The 17,265-nt window shown below is 32.6% G+C and overlaps 1 protein-coding gene across 1 annotated transcript in view; it reads left to right on the top strand.

Moving 5' to 3' along the window:
- Ptprq (protein tyrosine phosphatase receptor type Q) overlaps positions 1–17,265 on the top strand; it is a 197,072-nt gene that overhangs the window by 159,613 nt on the left and 20,194 nt on the right. Inside the window, exons 35-37 of the mRNA XM_078053099.1 lie at positions 241–369; positions 13,830–13,856; positions 14,495–14,576. Coding sequence (XP_077909225.1) covers positions 241–369; positions 13,830–13,856; positions 14,495–14,576 — 238 coding nt within the window. The remainder of the gene's footprint in view (positions 1–240; positions 370–13,829; positions 13,857–14,494; positions 14,577–17,265) is intronic.

Below are 17,265 nucleotides of genomic sequence, written 5' to 3'. Positions count from 1 at the left end.
AAAAAAACCCAGTAGGGAAAGGGGACTGGGAATAAGAACAGAGAGAAAGGGGAAGTACTGGGGAATGAAATCGACCAAATGATTATCATGTACATGTATGAATATGTAATACTATAACAATGAATCCCATTATTATGTATAATTATAATGCACCAATACAATTTTTTGAAAGGAAAACTAAACCTAATTTTTATGCTTTTTAAGATATTCCTTTCTTGGACTTTATTGTACTTGTTTTAGAATTCGACAGAAGCAGAAAGAAGGTGGTACATACTCTCCTCGGGATGCAGAAATTATTGACACTAAATTCAAGCTGGATCAGCTCATCACAGTGGCAGACCTGGAGCTGAAGGATGAGAGATTAACGCGGTGAGCACACTCCACTGGGCGAACAGTGGTCCAGAGGGCCTGGAGCCATGACCCCACCCTGACCTATGCTTGTTGGAAGTGTTTGTGGGGCTCCAGTTTACACAGGTCACAGAGATCTTCTTTCAAAGGGTGACCTCTGTCTTCCACACACTTCTCACTGGTGTTCAGAGAATCACTTAATCTTCCTAATATTTTGAGTTCAATATGAACCTCGGACTCTAATGTTCAACAAGATTTTCTTCCTGAGGCAAATATTTTTACACATTATGTTTTACATTTTGTTTAAAAATTCATTTCATGTGATAGATTTCTTATACATCATATTTGTTTCAAAATGTCCACTTTTTTAATAACAAGTTTAATTACATTTATAATAACTTGATATTGTTTATGTCAGTTTTGAGAGCATCTCTTAAACCTCCCTATTTTAGTATAAAGTTAAATTTATAAACTGTATATAACATTTTAGTATTTATAATTGATTAGTATTTAAAAACTAAATGCAAATCAACAAATTACCTTCAGAAGGAGAAGTTTAAATGTGTGTACTAAATATGGTCACTGGTATGTATGGGAAATACTAAAGTGCTTGATTTTTAAAAATCCTAAATCTTTTTAAAAGAATTGTGAATTATTTGAAATATTGGCACATTTTAAAACTTGTGTATAAGTTACTCATTAAGTTCTTAGTAAAAGCTATCATCAGGCTGTTTTAACAAGTTGTCTTAAGAAGTTAATAATTTTTCTTATAAGATCCAACAGAATGTGATGCGTATAAATTCAAGATTATTACACAGTACTACACAGTTCTCTTGACATTTTAAGAAAGAGTAATTTTTAAAAATTAGTTAATTTTTAAAATATAACATTAAAGGTCTTGATTATCAAAAAGAATCATTTGTTGTTGTCACTTTTCAAAGTTAGTCTTTACCTAATAGATTGACTCTGCAAGTGTATTTCCAGCATGTCTAAAAATATCTAATATGTGCCTTAGAAATAGGTGTCATCAGGATAAGCAGGGTCTTTCCAAATGTTATAAAATTAAGGTTATTTAGCATATCGCTAAACCACAATAAAACTTGCTTTGTAGCATACAAAAATTTACTTTTTAAACATTTGAATGCTGATCTTTGTTTATACTCTAATAGAGTCTGTTCCCATTTATAAATGGATAGTGTACCAAAGACGTACATGTAAAATGACTGTATATTATATAGGTTATCTTTTTTTACATTAGGAAGTTATATATAAGAGATTAAGAAATTCCCACCATGACCTGCCAAAGCTAACCATATCATAGAACAGTAGAGTATTGCTAGATAATACCCTAGGATACTAGGTATGTTCTGGACCTGAAGGGGTCATGCTACATAGTAAACGAAAATTTCTTCTCTTTTCCTCATGGCCAACTGAATTTTAGTATGTCCTCTTGCCTCCATTTCTGCACTCCTTTTTCAGTTCCTTGTGACCCCTCTACAGACTGGGAGCCCAAGGGCCTTTCCTGAACACCTGAAAATGTACAAAGGATAATTTTGGATCTCTGGGTACAATTAATTTGAATGATTTAAACAATTTTAGTTGAATCTGTTCATACTAAACTGTAAATGTCAAGGAGACTATAATACTTGCTGAACATTTTTATTTTCTTTAAAGGAATCTTTATTAAGCCCCCACAATCCCTTGTATGCAGATCTTTAGAAATATAAAACACACACACACACAAACACACAAGCACACACACACACACACACACACACAGAGTGGAGAAAGTATTCTCTATCAAGGAGGTCACTGTTCTGGGCAGTGGATCTTCTATAGTGAGGCTGGTTTCCCTAAGCTCAGTGTGTGTTCACAACTTACCCCATCCTCCACTTCTGAACACTGAATACAGCCATTATTTTTAAAAAATTGTAAAGTTTGTAAAACTCCTTTTGTTTGTTTTGACTTTTTATAATGACTATCATCTTGCAGCTATAGAAAAATTTCAAATCATGGACATGTGGGGCAATGACTTTATAGCTTGCTGATTATTGGGTATTTATAATCCAGGGGCTGCCCTATTTGACCTTGACTCCATATTATTTATTTTCTAGTTCTGTGTCTATTTATTTATATAGTACATGGTTTGTAAAAGGCTATAGAAGTAAAATAATACTTTGAATATTTTTTGCCCCATTGAAAATTATTATGTATTAACTCTAGTAATAGCAAAATTGAAAATATTCATTTCCATGATTTTTACTTTTCATTTGTGTGTTATGATTCTGGAATTCATGACTTCAAAACACTTGTTTGTAATAGCAATAGCACATAATAGTATTTTTTGGTTGTATTACAGAAATTCATTAAAAATAAATATTGAGTCATTTGGGTATTAACTCTTCATCATAGAGATCTATAATTTTTCATGTTAGTAGACTCATAATACATTAGACAGGACTGGAAAATAATAACTACCTGCACATATCCCGGGGGCCTGACCTTCAGTAGAGCTGAAAAGTTCTTCGTTGTTTTCCAAGAACTCAAAGATCTCAATTTGTTTCATATCAGGGACTGATGGTGGAGGTTCTGGGAGCAAAGAATCAAGGAGGTAGAGTTAGCTCCCCAAATTTGTGTGTAGCTTTCATCATGTGTCTTCGTTATCTTAAAAAAGAACTTAGTTCTTTTAAATCTACCCAGCTAACATATGTGCTTTCTGCTTGAATCTCAGCCTTGTTCTTTTTCTTCTAACCTGCCAAACTTTTCATGTAAAACTGAGCTTGTAAATTTTCCTGTGTTCTATATCTTCACATGTCCAAAAGCAAATGATTTGAGAGAATAGCTAATCAATAAATTGAATCTTAAATTAATATTAATATTAAATAATAACTTAAATCAATTAATGAATATTCATTGACAAAAGCAAAGTTATATTGATTTGTGATTTTATATTTAAGATGTTATTTAATTTTTATGCCCCACTATATACTTATGTTTTAAAGCCCATCCTGTAATTTTTGTACATATAAACTCTAATTATGTTTTACCTTGTTTCACAAAGTGTTTGAAGATAGCCTTCCGTGTTACATTTTTTCTTTCCAAAGAAGAACAGAAGTAAAATAATGATTCAGTACTACTTAAACTCTTTTTAAAAAATTTTTGTTTGTTCTTTTTAGTTACATGACAATAGAATGTATTTTGACATATTATATATACATGGAGTACAATTTTTCATTCTTTGGTTTGTACATGATGTGGAATTACCTTGGTTGGGTATTCATATATGAACACAGGAAAGTAATTTCCAATTCATTCTACTCTTTTCTATTCCCATTCACCCTCCCTTTCCATCATTTCCCTTTCTCTAATCCAAACAGTACTACTGAAACTCTTTTTTCTATTTGTTGTTTTTAGTCATACTTGACAGTAGAATGTATTTTTTAATGTCTTTATTTAATTTATTTATTTACTCAATGTGGTGCTGAGAATTGAACCCAGTGCCTAACACATGCTAGGCAAGCACTGTATCACTGAGCCAAAATCCCAGGCCCCCTCCCTGCCTCCCCCCAGTAGAATGTCTTTTGAGATATCATATATGCATGGAGTATAACATCCCATTTTTGTGGTTGCACATGATGTGGAGTTACACTGGTAATGTATTCATATATGAACATAGGAAAGTTATGTTTGATTCATTCTACTGACTTTCCCATTCCTATCCCCTCTCCCTTCCTTCCACTCCACCAGGTCCAATCTGGTGCTGCTTAAAGTCTTAAACTTAAGAACATTCAGAGATATGCTAAAATAATATTTTACATCCTTCATTGGATTGATAATTATACACTTATGCACATTTTACATTTAAGTTTAGGTAACACAAACTATATTTTTTAGAAAGGATATTTAATATCTGAGGATGACCTAGTTTACATTCACTAGATTAGAAAATCATCCTTGGGATTTGTTATCTGATAAACAAAACAACTTCTTATGACTCCTGTAAAACAGCCACTTGAGTTACTAAGGTGAGAAAGATTTTGAGGGCAATCTGTTGGCAAGATCAATACAGGTGAGATACAAAACTGTGCCTCTTATTAAAGACCATGAAATTGACCCTATGGATCATCTTTAATTTGTTTAATTGTAACACAAATTACCTTCCCAAGAGAGTTATAAATTTTTGTTTAAAGATTTATTTGTTAGAAAAGTTTCTTTTACTATGTCTTTCTACAATTAATTTATAGGAGTTTTTTTATATTGTGACTAAATTGGGTGAAGAAAGTAAAATAAAATTAATCAATGCTGCTTGACAGAAATTCAGTTTCTTTTAGAACATAATTTTTTTCCAAAATTTTACACATCATTTCACACTAATCTGCCTATTTTAGTTGAGTGAATAACGGCACATATTTTTAAGTCTCAAGACCCTATCCAGTAAACATAAATAGAATTAAAATTCTTAACAAAAGGAAATAATTGAATGATTGTAAAAGTTATTTTAATAGAACCTTTCTTCAATAACTTTCTCTTTAGTGGATTTTTAGAAGAGTGCATATTGAATATTTATTCCATTTATCATCAAAAACTTATTATTTAAGAGAAGCCTATGAATGTAAACTGTAAACCAGAATACATGTGGTATTGTTATTATTGTTATTTATATTTGTAATATCACAAACTACTCCAATCTATTTTTGCCATGGTTTGCTAACACAGTAATTGCTGCTGCTTATGAGCAGCTACTATATGGTAAACATTGCATTTGCAATGATTTCACTGAACTGTTTCAACACTTTGTTACCACAAAGTCAAACTCATGACCCCATTTTGCAGATTAAAAATAAAGGTGATACAAAGGGGAGTTAAGTAACTGTCAGTAATCATGATGGTCATGTAGATAGTAAGGAGAGCCATGATGTTGCTCAGTTGTCTGATTCTGAGGTGTCAAGATACACACACGTGTGTGCACATGAGTGTATACCGTGTCTAACTCTGAAATACACTAGAAGAGACCAATGTAAACACTCTTAAAAGACAAAGAACCATGGTATTCTTTTCCAGCAGTAATTTTTATGCTGAGAATGAGTCTAAGGAGAGAACTACTTTTTTGATTTATTTCTCCTGATATGGGGCAGAGAGGAAATGAAACTTTAGTGAAGGATAAACTTGGAGAAACTGGAAAACCTTTGGAAATGCAATTCTTCAATAAGAATATATTATATTTGACTGACATATGAAACTTTATGAAAAATAGCTTTTTAAAATAGCATTTTAATTGTCATCATTGTTTGACAGATTCTAGTCATTAATTTTGCTTCTGTCCTAAATTTAAACTATTTTTGCAAGCAGTGACAAAAATATGTGAATCCAGAATATAATACCTGCAAGTAGAATGAAATTTAAGGTATTTAACGCTCATGTTCTTGTAGTAGCAAATCAAAGATAATGTAGTGTGTTTGTATACTAAATAAATAATGACTCTTTACTTCCAGATACTCTTCATTTTTCTTTAGACGCAAGGAGATTTTTGTCATCCAGTAAGTTATGTGGTAATGCAGAGTTCTGCTGTGATTATTTTAATCTTGTCAGGTGGTGTGCTCTGTATTTTAAAATACATGATATTGAACTTTTTTTTTTTGCTTCATATGCTATTTCCCCAAAGACCCCAAACAATTGTACCTCTGTACTTACAATGTTTCCTCTTTAAGACTGCATGCTACTGATATGGTAAAATTAATGTTATCAAAATGCACATTGACTCATAATGTGCATTTCTTAAAAATTTGCTGTTTGCTTATGTGGTGTTAGCTTTAATAGTAAATTAAGTTTTTACCTAGATTTCTTTGCAGGTTTCTCATTATATTAATACCATCATATAAGAATTCAGTTCTCCATCTGATGGGTGATGTCAGGATTTACACTTCATAGGAGCTCATTTCTACAACTATAGATTGGAATCTGTAAAGACCAAGACATTGACATTTCCTGTTTCTGCCTTCTGCTCTTCTGGTTCACACAGAGAGTGGCACATGAAATTTTTCTTCTGCCCTGACCAATGGGTAGTGAACTGTCCCTGTTTCCAGGAACTCCTCTGATGCTCAGAAATGCCATTTGTATCCTGGCACAAAAATTTCTTGACATAATCAGAAAGTAAAATAGCAGATTGTCAGCATTAGAGGTACCCCCAGAAGCTGATTTAGTGCCCCAGAGATAATAAATTTCTTTATGGAAAGGATATGAATTGAGGCAGAAAATGAAACTATATTTGATTTCAGAATCATAAATCTACTAAAGAGGAATCAGTTTCCATTAGCCATAAGTCTGCATGGGGCCAGAACTCCTGATGCTATGGTTGACCAGGAGTACTATTCAGTATGATTAAAACAGAGGAAGCCAGGCCTGTTTCCAGTCTAAACACACTTAGCATTTTGCAATCAGGAGTAACCCTGTTTTACTTCAGATTAACTAATTAACAAGTTTCATTGACAGAATTAAATTCGTTTTATGAAAATGTATTTTGTTCATAGGCTCTGTCTGATGAGATTGAAACATTTGTCAAAGTTACATGCTATTGGGTTGAAGATTTAATTGATCACATCACACGTAAAATATCCATTTCCAAAGAGCACTCAAAATTGACCTTTTGGCATTCTAAACTGACAAGTGGTCTGGCTGAGCAACTGTTGAATGTCTTTATTCATCATCATAAAATAGAATCTCTTCACCATTTTCCCCCTTCATGCCATTAGCCGCTTGGAAAATTACCTCCAATTTATAAAACTGTTCACTGTTTATCACAAATTTTCCTTTCCCAGAATGATTAAATAATGTTCTGCTCAGAATGAGCTCTTACCTTGGCAGAGCTGAACTTATAGGGTGGGTTGGTTAATCAGAACCTTTATAGAACCTCCACATGCATTGTATTAACAGATTTGAGCATCTTCCAAATCTAGTTTTCTGAGGCTGCTTGTAAGTTCCAATGCAGGGCCGTCATTACTTACCTGCTGATATTGCTACCTAGCAAACAGCTCAGGCTGTAAGACTTCTTTGAGACTGTGTGATGCCTTCTGTCATCTCTCCATTGAAGTCTTCATCTGGAGCCCTTGTTCACCTCTTCACACAGCTGTCAGCAGTCTCTCCTCTCTATCCTCAGCTTCTGCCCTATTGCCCTTGAGATAGCTACATTATACCCATGGTTTAAATTTAGAATACATGGTTGATGAAATAAAACATATGTCAAGAATTTGTTTTCTAAAGTGCTAACGTGGAGAGACTTAGTAATAAATAAAATTCAACTTTGGCTACTCTGGAATCTCACCTCAAATTGTTGATATCAGCAAGAGTATTGGATTCCCATCTCTATCTAAAGGCCATTTTACCTTGTTTGAATGAAAAAAATCTCAACTGGCACCTCTTGAATGCCAGTCACTTATCTATGCACTGGAAATACTGTGTTAAAGGAAGGAACGTTGCTTCCAAAGAGCTGTCCTTCAAGTTCCTATTGCTTTTTTAAAACATACTTGTCCTTACAGATATAAGGAGGCATTTTAAGAAAATACTAGATATCACTTACTAATTAATTGCTCATCTAATTAAATACCAAAAATATTATATCACTCACTGATTCAGGTCATGTTTCACTTACCAAATGAAGTTTTATAGTCAGCTATATAGTACCAGCTGACCCTAAAATAATATTTTTAATTGGTAGTGTGGACTCCAGAAAAATTATTGGCAATTTGGTAAAAGAATGAAAAGAAATATCTTAAAGGACACTATTTTAAAGCCTAGAAAAAATGAAAGAAGAGAAAAAAAATGAAGATACCTCTGAAAACATTACAATATTGCTTTGGATAAGTAATAGAATATCATGAAATTAGATATAAATTTTAGTCTAGTCAATGAAATATATAAAGACTCATATTCAGCATTCTATAAAACTTGGAAATATTAATTAATATATTTTACCAGAGACATAGATTCTTCACAAAGTTGTTATTTGAATAACCAGAACATATTATGGTGAACATATACATAGTTTTATATGAAGGTAATAAATTTGAGGTTCTTTCATTTTTAACCTGTCTTAACTGGTTAAATAGAAAAAACAAAGTTTCTCAATTTGTTCTCTGCCTCTGCTAATGCTGATTTAAGCTGCTCATCTATAGGTTATCAGCTATGGCTCTCTATTAAGACTATATTTTGATTCCCTATAGATTTCAACTAATTGACCTTGAGGGAAAGCTGAGTCTCTGTGACAATACGGTCTTCAATCACCACTGCCAACATAAATAAATGGTTCCTCTCTGGATCCATCAAGAGTAATCTGAGTGGGAATTCAAGTTTTTGATAGACTTTAAAGAAATGAGCTCAGATGTGAAATAATGCCCTTTTCAACAAAAAGGCATAGGACTTAAGACAGCTAAGATTGATGTAATAAAAAGTGTTTAGCCCTTTATATTGAAAAGTGGTCAGTTATCTTACTGAAATCTGGATGAATCCCAGATTGATTTTTCCACTAATGAACTGAATATAATTTGATTTTAACCTTCACTCTCATGTGTGAATCAGAGCAGTGTCTCAGCCAAAAATTTTTAAATTTAACAATTTTCAACAGAGTCTTAAAACTGTAAATTTAAAATTTTTCTAATTGAATTTAAATATCTCCTCAGGTCATTTGATTTGAAAACAGCATTCCTTTTGAAATATCATTGATTTTTATGCACACTAGTTTCTGAGTTTTTATGCTTAGCTAACCAGTCTTTCCTACAAAGAGTTTATTCTTCGTAAACATTTTGTGAAGCATTTTTCTCAATGTATGTCTCACTTTTTCTAACTTTATAATTGTCAAACTAATAATTGTCTAAATTTAAAACAAAAATGTAAAAACGTCATATAAAGAATAAAACTTAGAATACAACTAGTACCTAAGAGATAAATATGATCATACAACATGAAGCTAAAACTATTAAAGCAATGATGTGTACACTATAGACAAGAATTGGGGGAGTCAATTTTTATTTGAAATGCATAATTTATGCAAAATGCCTCCTCGATTTTGAGCTGTCTAGGTATTTCAGGATTTCAATTCACACATAATTATAAACATAGACTGAAAATTACATAAAAACTACTATTGAAATACTATACTGATAGTGGAGGTTAAAATCAATTTATATTCAGTAGTTAGTGGAAATAAATCTGAGAATTGTCCAGATTTCAATAATATAACTGGCTACTTTTCCAATTTAAAGTGCTGAGCATTTTTTATTACATAAATTATAATACATATAACTATATATTGTTATATAAACATAAATTTGTTAAATATATGTTCTTATGTTATATAAACACAGATTACATAAAGTCATTGGGTTTTGATAAAGCAAGTTGTACAAAAGAAAACAAAGACAACACACAGCCTACCTCCTGTTTTATCAGTTGAATAAGCAAGAGCAATTTTATTGTTCACATATCCAACTTTCTAACAAGATACCTAGCACTCATTAATGTCAAATGTTAGGTGATATGATGATTCATATATTAGTTATTAATGAATCACATGATCATGTTCAAAGTTTTGAATTATAACCTAATGAGAATTCTGTTTCTTAATAGTTTAGTGAAAAAGTTCGTGCAATTCATAAAAATAACCAGAGCACTTATATTTTGTTTACTGTGTATCTTAGGCTGAATTCACCCACAATTTTATATTTTCCAATGTTTGATCCATTTCTACTATGTAGAAGGTTAGGAAGGGCATGAATTAAGCTGAGTATTAATCCTTCTCCAGCATCAAGTATATATGAACCTAAATGCATGTATCCTTAATGCTTGTACTTAAATAGCCATAGCACAGAGTAGAAGGTGACTAATCCTTAGAAATTTGATTGCACAGAATTAAAACATAATTGGCTTTTTGCACAATAAGCTATTAATATTTGAATCAGATACTAAGGAATAAGGGGAATTTTATTGTAGGGGGAGCACCTGGAGTGGTACCAACTTGAGAGGAAGGGAGAGCAAGAGACTATCTGGAGTACAAGCAGGGAATGTGAGGGGTTTGCAAGGAATGATGTCAGAACTGTGGGCATGATTAGAAATGTTTCACGTGATTATGCAAAAGCTGAATTATTATAGTGTCATTATATTAGGTATTTGTTTGGTATCCTGAGTTGATAGCTTGGATTTGTAGTCTATATATTTGTGACCACTCTTTATAGAGGACACTGATTAGGAAGAACACAATAGGGACTCTTTCTGTTTAATTTAGCACTATCTAGTGTACCCACTTTTGAGTAAAATAAAGAGAATGTTCTTTTGAAAATAACAAAAAATCCTTTCCTTTTTTTATTGATTTTATTTTTTTAATACACAACAGCAGATGTATTACAATTCTTATTACACACATAGAGTACAATTTTTCATATCTTTGTATAAAGTATGTTCATGCCAATTCATGTCTTTATACATGTACTTGTTTTTTTTGCATTACAATTCTTATTACACATATATACCACAATTTTTCATATCTATTTGTATATAAAGTAGGTTGACACTCAATTCATGTCTTCATACCTTTACTTTGAATAATGATGTCCATCACATTCCACTATCCTTGCTAATCCCCTGCTTCCTCCCTTTCCCTCCCTCCCCTCTTCCCTATCTAGAATTCATCTGTTCATCCCATGTTCCCCCTCCCTACCCCACTATGAGTCAGCCTCCTTATATCAGAGAAAACATTTGGCATTTTTGTTTTTTGGGGATTGGCTAACTTCACTTAGCATTATCTTCTCCAATGCCATCCATTTACCTGCAAATACCATGATTTTTTTCTCTTTTATTGCTGAGTAAAATTACATTGTGTATATATGCCACATTTTTTAAATTCATTCATCCACTGAAGGGCATCTAGGTTGGCTCCACAGTTTAGCTGTTGTGAATTGTGCTGCTATAAACATTGATGTGGCTGTGACCCTATAGTGTGCTGTTTTCAAATCCTTTGGTATAGTCCAAGGAGAGGGATACCTGGGTCAAATGGTGGTTCCATTCCCAGATTTCCAAGGAATCTCCATATTGCTTTTCATATTGTCTGCACCAATTTGCAGTCCCATCAACAACATATGAGTGTACCTTTTCCCCGCATCCTCGCTTTTACATCAGTGTCAGCTGTAGAATTATATGAATAGGAGCTGCTTGAGATATCTGAAATAAACTAGAAATATTAATTATAATGCAAATGATGGTAACTCATTTATACATATTCCTTACTGAAGCCAGGGACTTCTCTAAACCATTTACATTCATCAGCATAATTTACACGTTTTCCCCATTCTCCAAATCTGGAAAGTAAAACAGAGGAGTAACTTGCTCAAGATAACATAAGTGGTATTAATTAAAGAAAGTATTTGAAGACACTAAGGTCATCATATTTTATAATGAGGCAAGGAATCGAAAATATCTACCCAAACTCAATACCTAGCCAGTTGTATTTTAAAATTCTAATAATTCAAGAGAGCTTTTAAAAACAAAATAAAATAAGAACAGTAAAATTAAAGCAACTTCCTGTAGAGTTTTTCATTGAAGAGAATTGGATTTAGAAAATATATTTTTTTATTTAAGTAGAATTTCTAAATGAAGAATAAAGGTCATTATTGAAAGAAGAGCAAGGACATGAGTAATAATGAATAAGATTATGCTTTCACTATTTATCGTGCATTTATACTTTGATGTGATTATTCATGTTTAATGTTTCGTAGATATTTCACAAAGGTATACTGATTCTTCAGATTTATTTATTGCTGGCTTCTCAGAAACTAGCATCTATTTTAGATTCGTTACCCCAGTAAAAGTGCTTTTCTAGTACAGCCTTAAATATTTCTGGGTCTTCTGGGAAAGAGAGAATTTCTTCATTGTAGAATGGCAGTATGTCCTTTAAATAAGTGGAGCAGAGGCCTGTCACTAAGTCAGATATAGTGTGTTTGTGTTTTACCAATCACAAGCAGAATAATGTTCTCTGTGATTATAAAAGTGATCTCCACCCAAGTCAAGAATTTCCATTTTTTTCAGTATCAGGGAAATGGATCTTGCTCATTGAAGCATCTTAATCATTTACATCTTAAGCTCAGTTAACTAGAATTTGCCCTGCTTTCCTATTTTTTGAAGAACATGTCAGCATGGGAACATTTGACCTCAGTTACCCAAGAAGGTGTATGTAGGTAGTGTGGGCTCAAGCTCATTTTCATCTGTTCTTCTTGCTGGTCTTTGCCAGAGATACTTCTAGCAGCTCCTAGTTTCAAACACTCTTTTCCCTTCCCAAAAGTTAAGGATACTTCTGATTAAATAGCCCAGTCAGCCTTATTTGTATTCACCTAGTTAGAGTCAGAAAGTCTTTCAGAATCATTCCAGGAAATTGTGGGAAGCTCTGTTTTGCTTATCTGTCAAGATTCTTTGCTCTAGCTTGTCATTTTGATGCCATATTTGATTATTGGATGTTTGGAGAGACCCACCTATCATTGAGAATTTTATCATTCTTCTTGATAATACCTACTTCAGCATCCCCATATTCCTCACCAATTCCTGTTTTATGATGCAATATGCTTCCTTTTGATTCATATTTTCTTCATTGAACACACCTCTTTGTGGCCATTTTCACAATATTCATTATACCATGTTTTTTAACTCAATTCTTCTATTTCATTTATCTGTTACTTCAAAACATACATCTTTTTATAAATATTTTTCACTTAAAGAATACAGTAAGATTATTACCAATATCATTTAAAATGTAAAACTTTGAAAAAGGTTATATGTTATTCACTATATTTCATTGTATTTGTGCTTTTTGTGCTTTTTTTGCAGTGCTAATTGGTTGTGCATGATGTTTTATTAACAGTGCATTCATCTCTAAGTTTGTGTGTGTTACATATTCTATTTGGCTATTAAAAATATTTGTGTTTTTAGAATGTAAATAACTTGGTCAATGATCTGTTGTAGACATGTCTAAAGTAACTTAAATGATTCTAGTTTGTTATGGCTGTATATTCATCCAAACACACTCATGGAACAAGATTTGGGCAAAATGATGTCATTTTTACAGATTTCTTCTCCCATGACCAGAACTCTGTATAGATAAGGAAAATATTTTAAAATCTACATTAATTTTCTTTTAGACCACCAAATACTATGCAAGATATAAGAAGTGGCCCATTTTAATTCATAGTCCCAGATGCTTAAGAATATAATAATAGCACCCTTTTAGCTAGAGAGAGAAGCTAAAATATTATTTGGCCATATTTGAGGCCAAGTAATGTAATTTCAAAAATGTGAAGTCGAATTTAAAATAATGACTGCATGTTAGTTATGATGTAATATATTATATGTTACTGATTTATTATAATTTTCTGATTTTAATCTAGAATTCTTTCAGAATGAGCTGTCCTCTCCAACTCACAATGCATTTAACACAATCTTTGTTGCAGGTTACTTAGTTATAGAAAATCTATCAAGTAAGTTCACAAAATACTTTTTTCTTCTTTTGAATATCAACTCTCAATCTTAATGTGTGGTTCCCTCTTTGTATGTTTGTTGGAAAAACCTCTAAGCTGGATATAAATCATAAAAGCATGACTAATTGCATGGTAACTGGAGAAATGCTCTCTCTCTCTCTGGGGTGAAGTCTGCATGTCTGTATTTTAGCTTGGGAAGTAATACGGGGATATTTAAACTCCTTGGGATTTAAAAACCATGTCATTATGAGAATGAGGTCACTGCAATATTTTATACCTTCTAAAACCTTGTAATGTATAAAATGTTTTCTGTATGACAAAGAGGTATTATGTGCTTTAGAATTCAATGATAACTTTATGCCCTTACATTTACTGGAAAAACCTTATTCATGAAAATGTTAAATCCTTCACTTAAAGTCACTGAAAAAAATTGGAAGAGTTTTGTACTGTGAATACAAAGAAAATGAGCTCAAAGAGAGCAAGTTAACTTCATGACAGAGTGACTTTAGAGGTCTGTTTTGCATTTGGTTTTTGAAATGTTCCTGTTCTTTTCATGTTAACAGTATAGCCAGTGACCAGGCTTAAATGAAAGAATACATTCTAACAAGACTCCATTTTATACTTTTCTTTACATGGAGGCCAATAAGTAAGAAATCCTTTCTGCAACATGTTGAAGAGCTTTGCACCAACAACAACCTAAAGTTTCAAGAAGAATTTTCGGTATGTTACCAGCAGTTGTCACAACATTGCAAGACCTCCCGTCGTTTCATGTGTCACATTTCATGTCCATTTTAAGCATGCAAGGCCATGAAGGACTCTGGCCTTGATAATCAATACCCAATTACCAGGTTGATTGTTTGGATAGTAATGTTACACTGGTTGGCCTCTAGTGCAACCTGATCAGAATTATTCACCTACTGTGTCAGGAAAAGGTGCTCATCTTCAGACCTCCCCTTCAATGGCAGCCTGGCCCCTTTTTTTCTCGTTCTTTCATCTAGGTGTAGATGCAAATCCAGAGCAATGTGTTCAGTAGTTTTTGTTTGCATATGAGCTTTAGGTCATATGATAAACTTAGTTTTACATTTAAATAATTGGTTTAGATAGAGACACTAAATTATTCCATTTTTATTTGCATGCATAGTGTACATTAGCAGTTCAGAAGAATATGAGAACAGAACTGGATGCTTCCAGAAACTATAAAAATAATATTATTTCTAGAACTATCCCATAATTTAAAAAAAATAAAATAAGTAATGGCCTGTTTTACAAGGCCTATTTTTAAGTAACTGTGGAATAAATGATATATCATTATAGAGACATGTAAAACTAAGAATTTATTACTTTAAAACTTTTTTAAAAGTTGGGAATCATTATATTGTTTTTAACATTTCATATCTACAAAATTGAGATTATTTAAGGACTCAGATTGATATCAAATCTGTAAGCTGTTTTGAGACTTGTGTCTATCCTATCTTAGATAATTATTTTATATTATAAAAATAAAATAGATTTCTGTCACCAAAATCTCTATTTCTTTTTGTTTTTTTCATGAGTGCTTTAGTGTGTGAACTTATGAACAAAGATTCAAATAATTGGCTTAAATAATTTAGGATTAAAATATTTCAGTCTCTCAGGGAATAATAACAAAAGTGTGAGAAGATTAATGGTATTTCCTGAAGCTTTTTTGTTATGCTTCTTAAGTAATATTGATTTGAACTTAACAAAATCAATGGAACCATCAAATTTTTCTTAGCATTTATACAGTGAGAACTTTCACTTTCTCGGGAACAAAAGTAAAATTTTGCTAGAATAGAGCGAACATAATTACATTATGTATGACTAAGTAGATCAAAAGTTTTATTAGCAATAACATATTCACATATTGTGAAAGTTTCCAGTTTAACTTTTTTTGAGACCATGGTTTCAAGAAAAAAAAAAGTTTAAATTTAAACTGTTTTTATCCTAATTATTTTTTAAAAACAAAATTATTATACAGTAATAAACAAATGCATATTTGATACAGATTTTAACTCAGGTCATATTCACTTATACCTTAAATATTTAGAAGCTTCTATTATTATGACAGATATTTTATTTGTTATGTTGATATATATCAACCCAGCACTTACCATTCAAGTGACCTTGGACAAATTAAACTGGGTGCCTCAACTCTGTGCCTTTGTAAAAATCTACCTCTCTTAATTTTGGTCACTAAAATGCTTGAATATGTGCAATATTATGAATAGTGGCTGATACAAGTTTTAGCTATTATGATAATTCCTACCACAAGGAAGCTAATATTATGGCAAGAACTGTAAACATATATTTAAAAAACTGCAAACACATTGTGTCATGATGAAGGTCTGCATAAAGAAATGAAGATCAACTGGGCACAGTAGCCTGCACCTATAATTCCAGCAGCTTGGGAGTCTGAGGCAGGAGGATTGGGAGTTCAGAGCCAGCCTCGGCAACTTAGGGAGGCCCTAAGCAATTCAGTGACACCCTGTCTCTAAATTAAATGCAAAAAGGGCTGGGGATGTGGCTCAGTGGTTAAGTGTCCTGAGTTCAATCTCCGGTACAAAAAAAAAAAAAAAGAAAAGAAATGAAGATCAAATCTGAATATTAGAGACTTCATTAAAAAGGGGGGCTTTAAGATGAAGTATAGAATGAGCAGAAGAACAATGGGAAGGCAGAGAGGAAACTACTCCAGAGAGAGGGAGTGGGGGAAAAGCTCAGCAGAGCAGTGGACTCATTATGATCTCAGGAAACAGATGACACAGACGTTGGGGGAAAGAGCTGCAGGGGAAGATCACTGATGCCTGGTGTGCCCTGATAGGAACAGGACCACTACCAAACAGCCTGGTAATTGAGTATTGGTGATTAAGGTCAGAGTCACTTTATAAGTGGAAACTTCTAATGTGAAGTAATTGCAAAATGTAAATACCACTTTTCAGTCAATTTCTTTCCTCCTCTTTATATGCTCTGAAAGCCTTTAAACAAGGAAGTTCTTCTAGTTCTCCTCATTTCATTAAAAATTTAGCAGGCTAGGGGTACATCTAGTGTACAGTGCTTTCCTAGAATGCTTGAGGCCCTGGGTTCAATGCCTGAAAGAAAAAAAAAAATTGAAACCTGTGATGCCAGCACATCAGAATCCAGCTGCTTTCACTCTCTTTTCTGACACAGGACCACATGCAAACAACTGTCCAGTTCAACTTTTTAAGGAAAAATGAGAGAGGAGAATCATTGATTTAAAACAAATACTTTATAATAATGTTGAAAAAATGTAAAAACTCACATTTTAACATTTATTGAGGAATTTGGCAAGCTGAGGGTTCTAAAATGGAAAATCACAAATTTCATAAATGTAAATCATCTGCTCAGGAAAATAATGCATATGGTTTGCAGCAGC

Source organism: Ictidomys tridecemlineatus, chromosome 6, assembly GCF_052094955.1.
Source record: "Ictidomys tridecemlineatus isolate mIctTri1 chromosome 6, mIctTri1.hap1, whole genome shotgun sequence".
Classification (NCBI taxonomy): Eukaryota; Metazoa; Chordata; class Mammalia; order Rodentia; family Sciuridae; genus Ictidomys; species Ictidomys tridecemlineatus.
The sequence above is the reverse complement of the archived record's forward strand: the minus strand, read 5'-3'. Positions and strand labels throughout refer to the sequence as shown.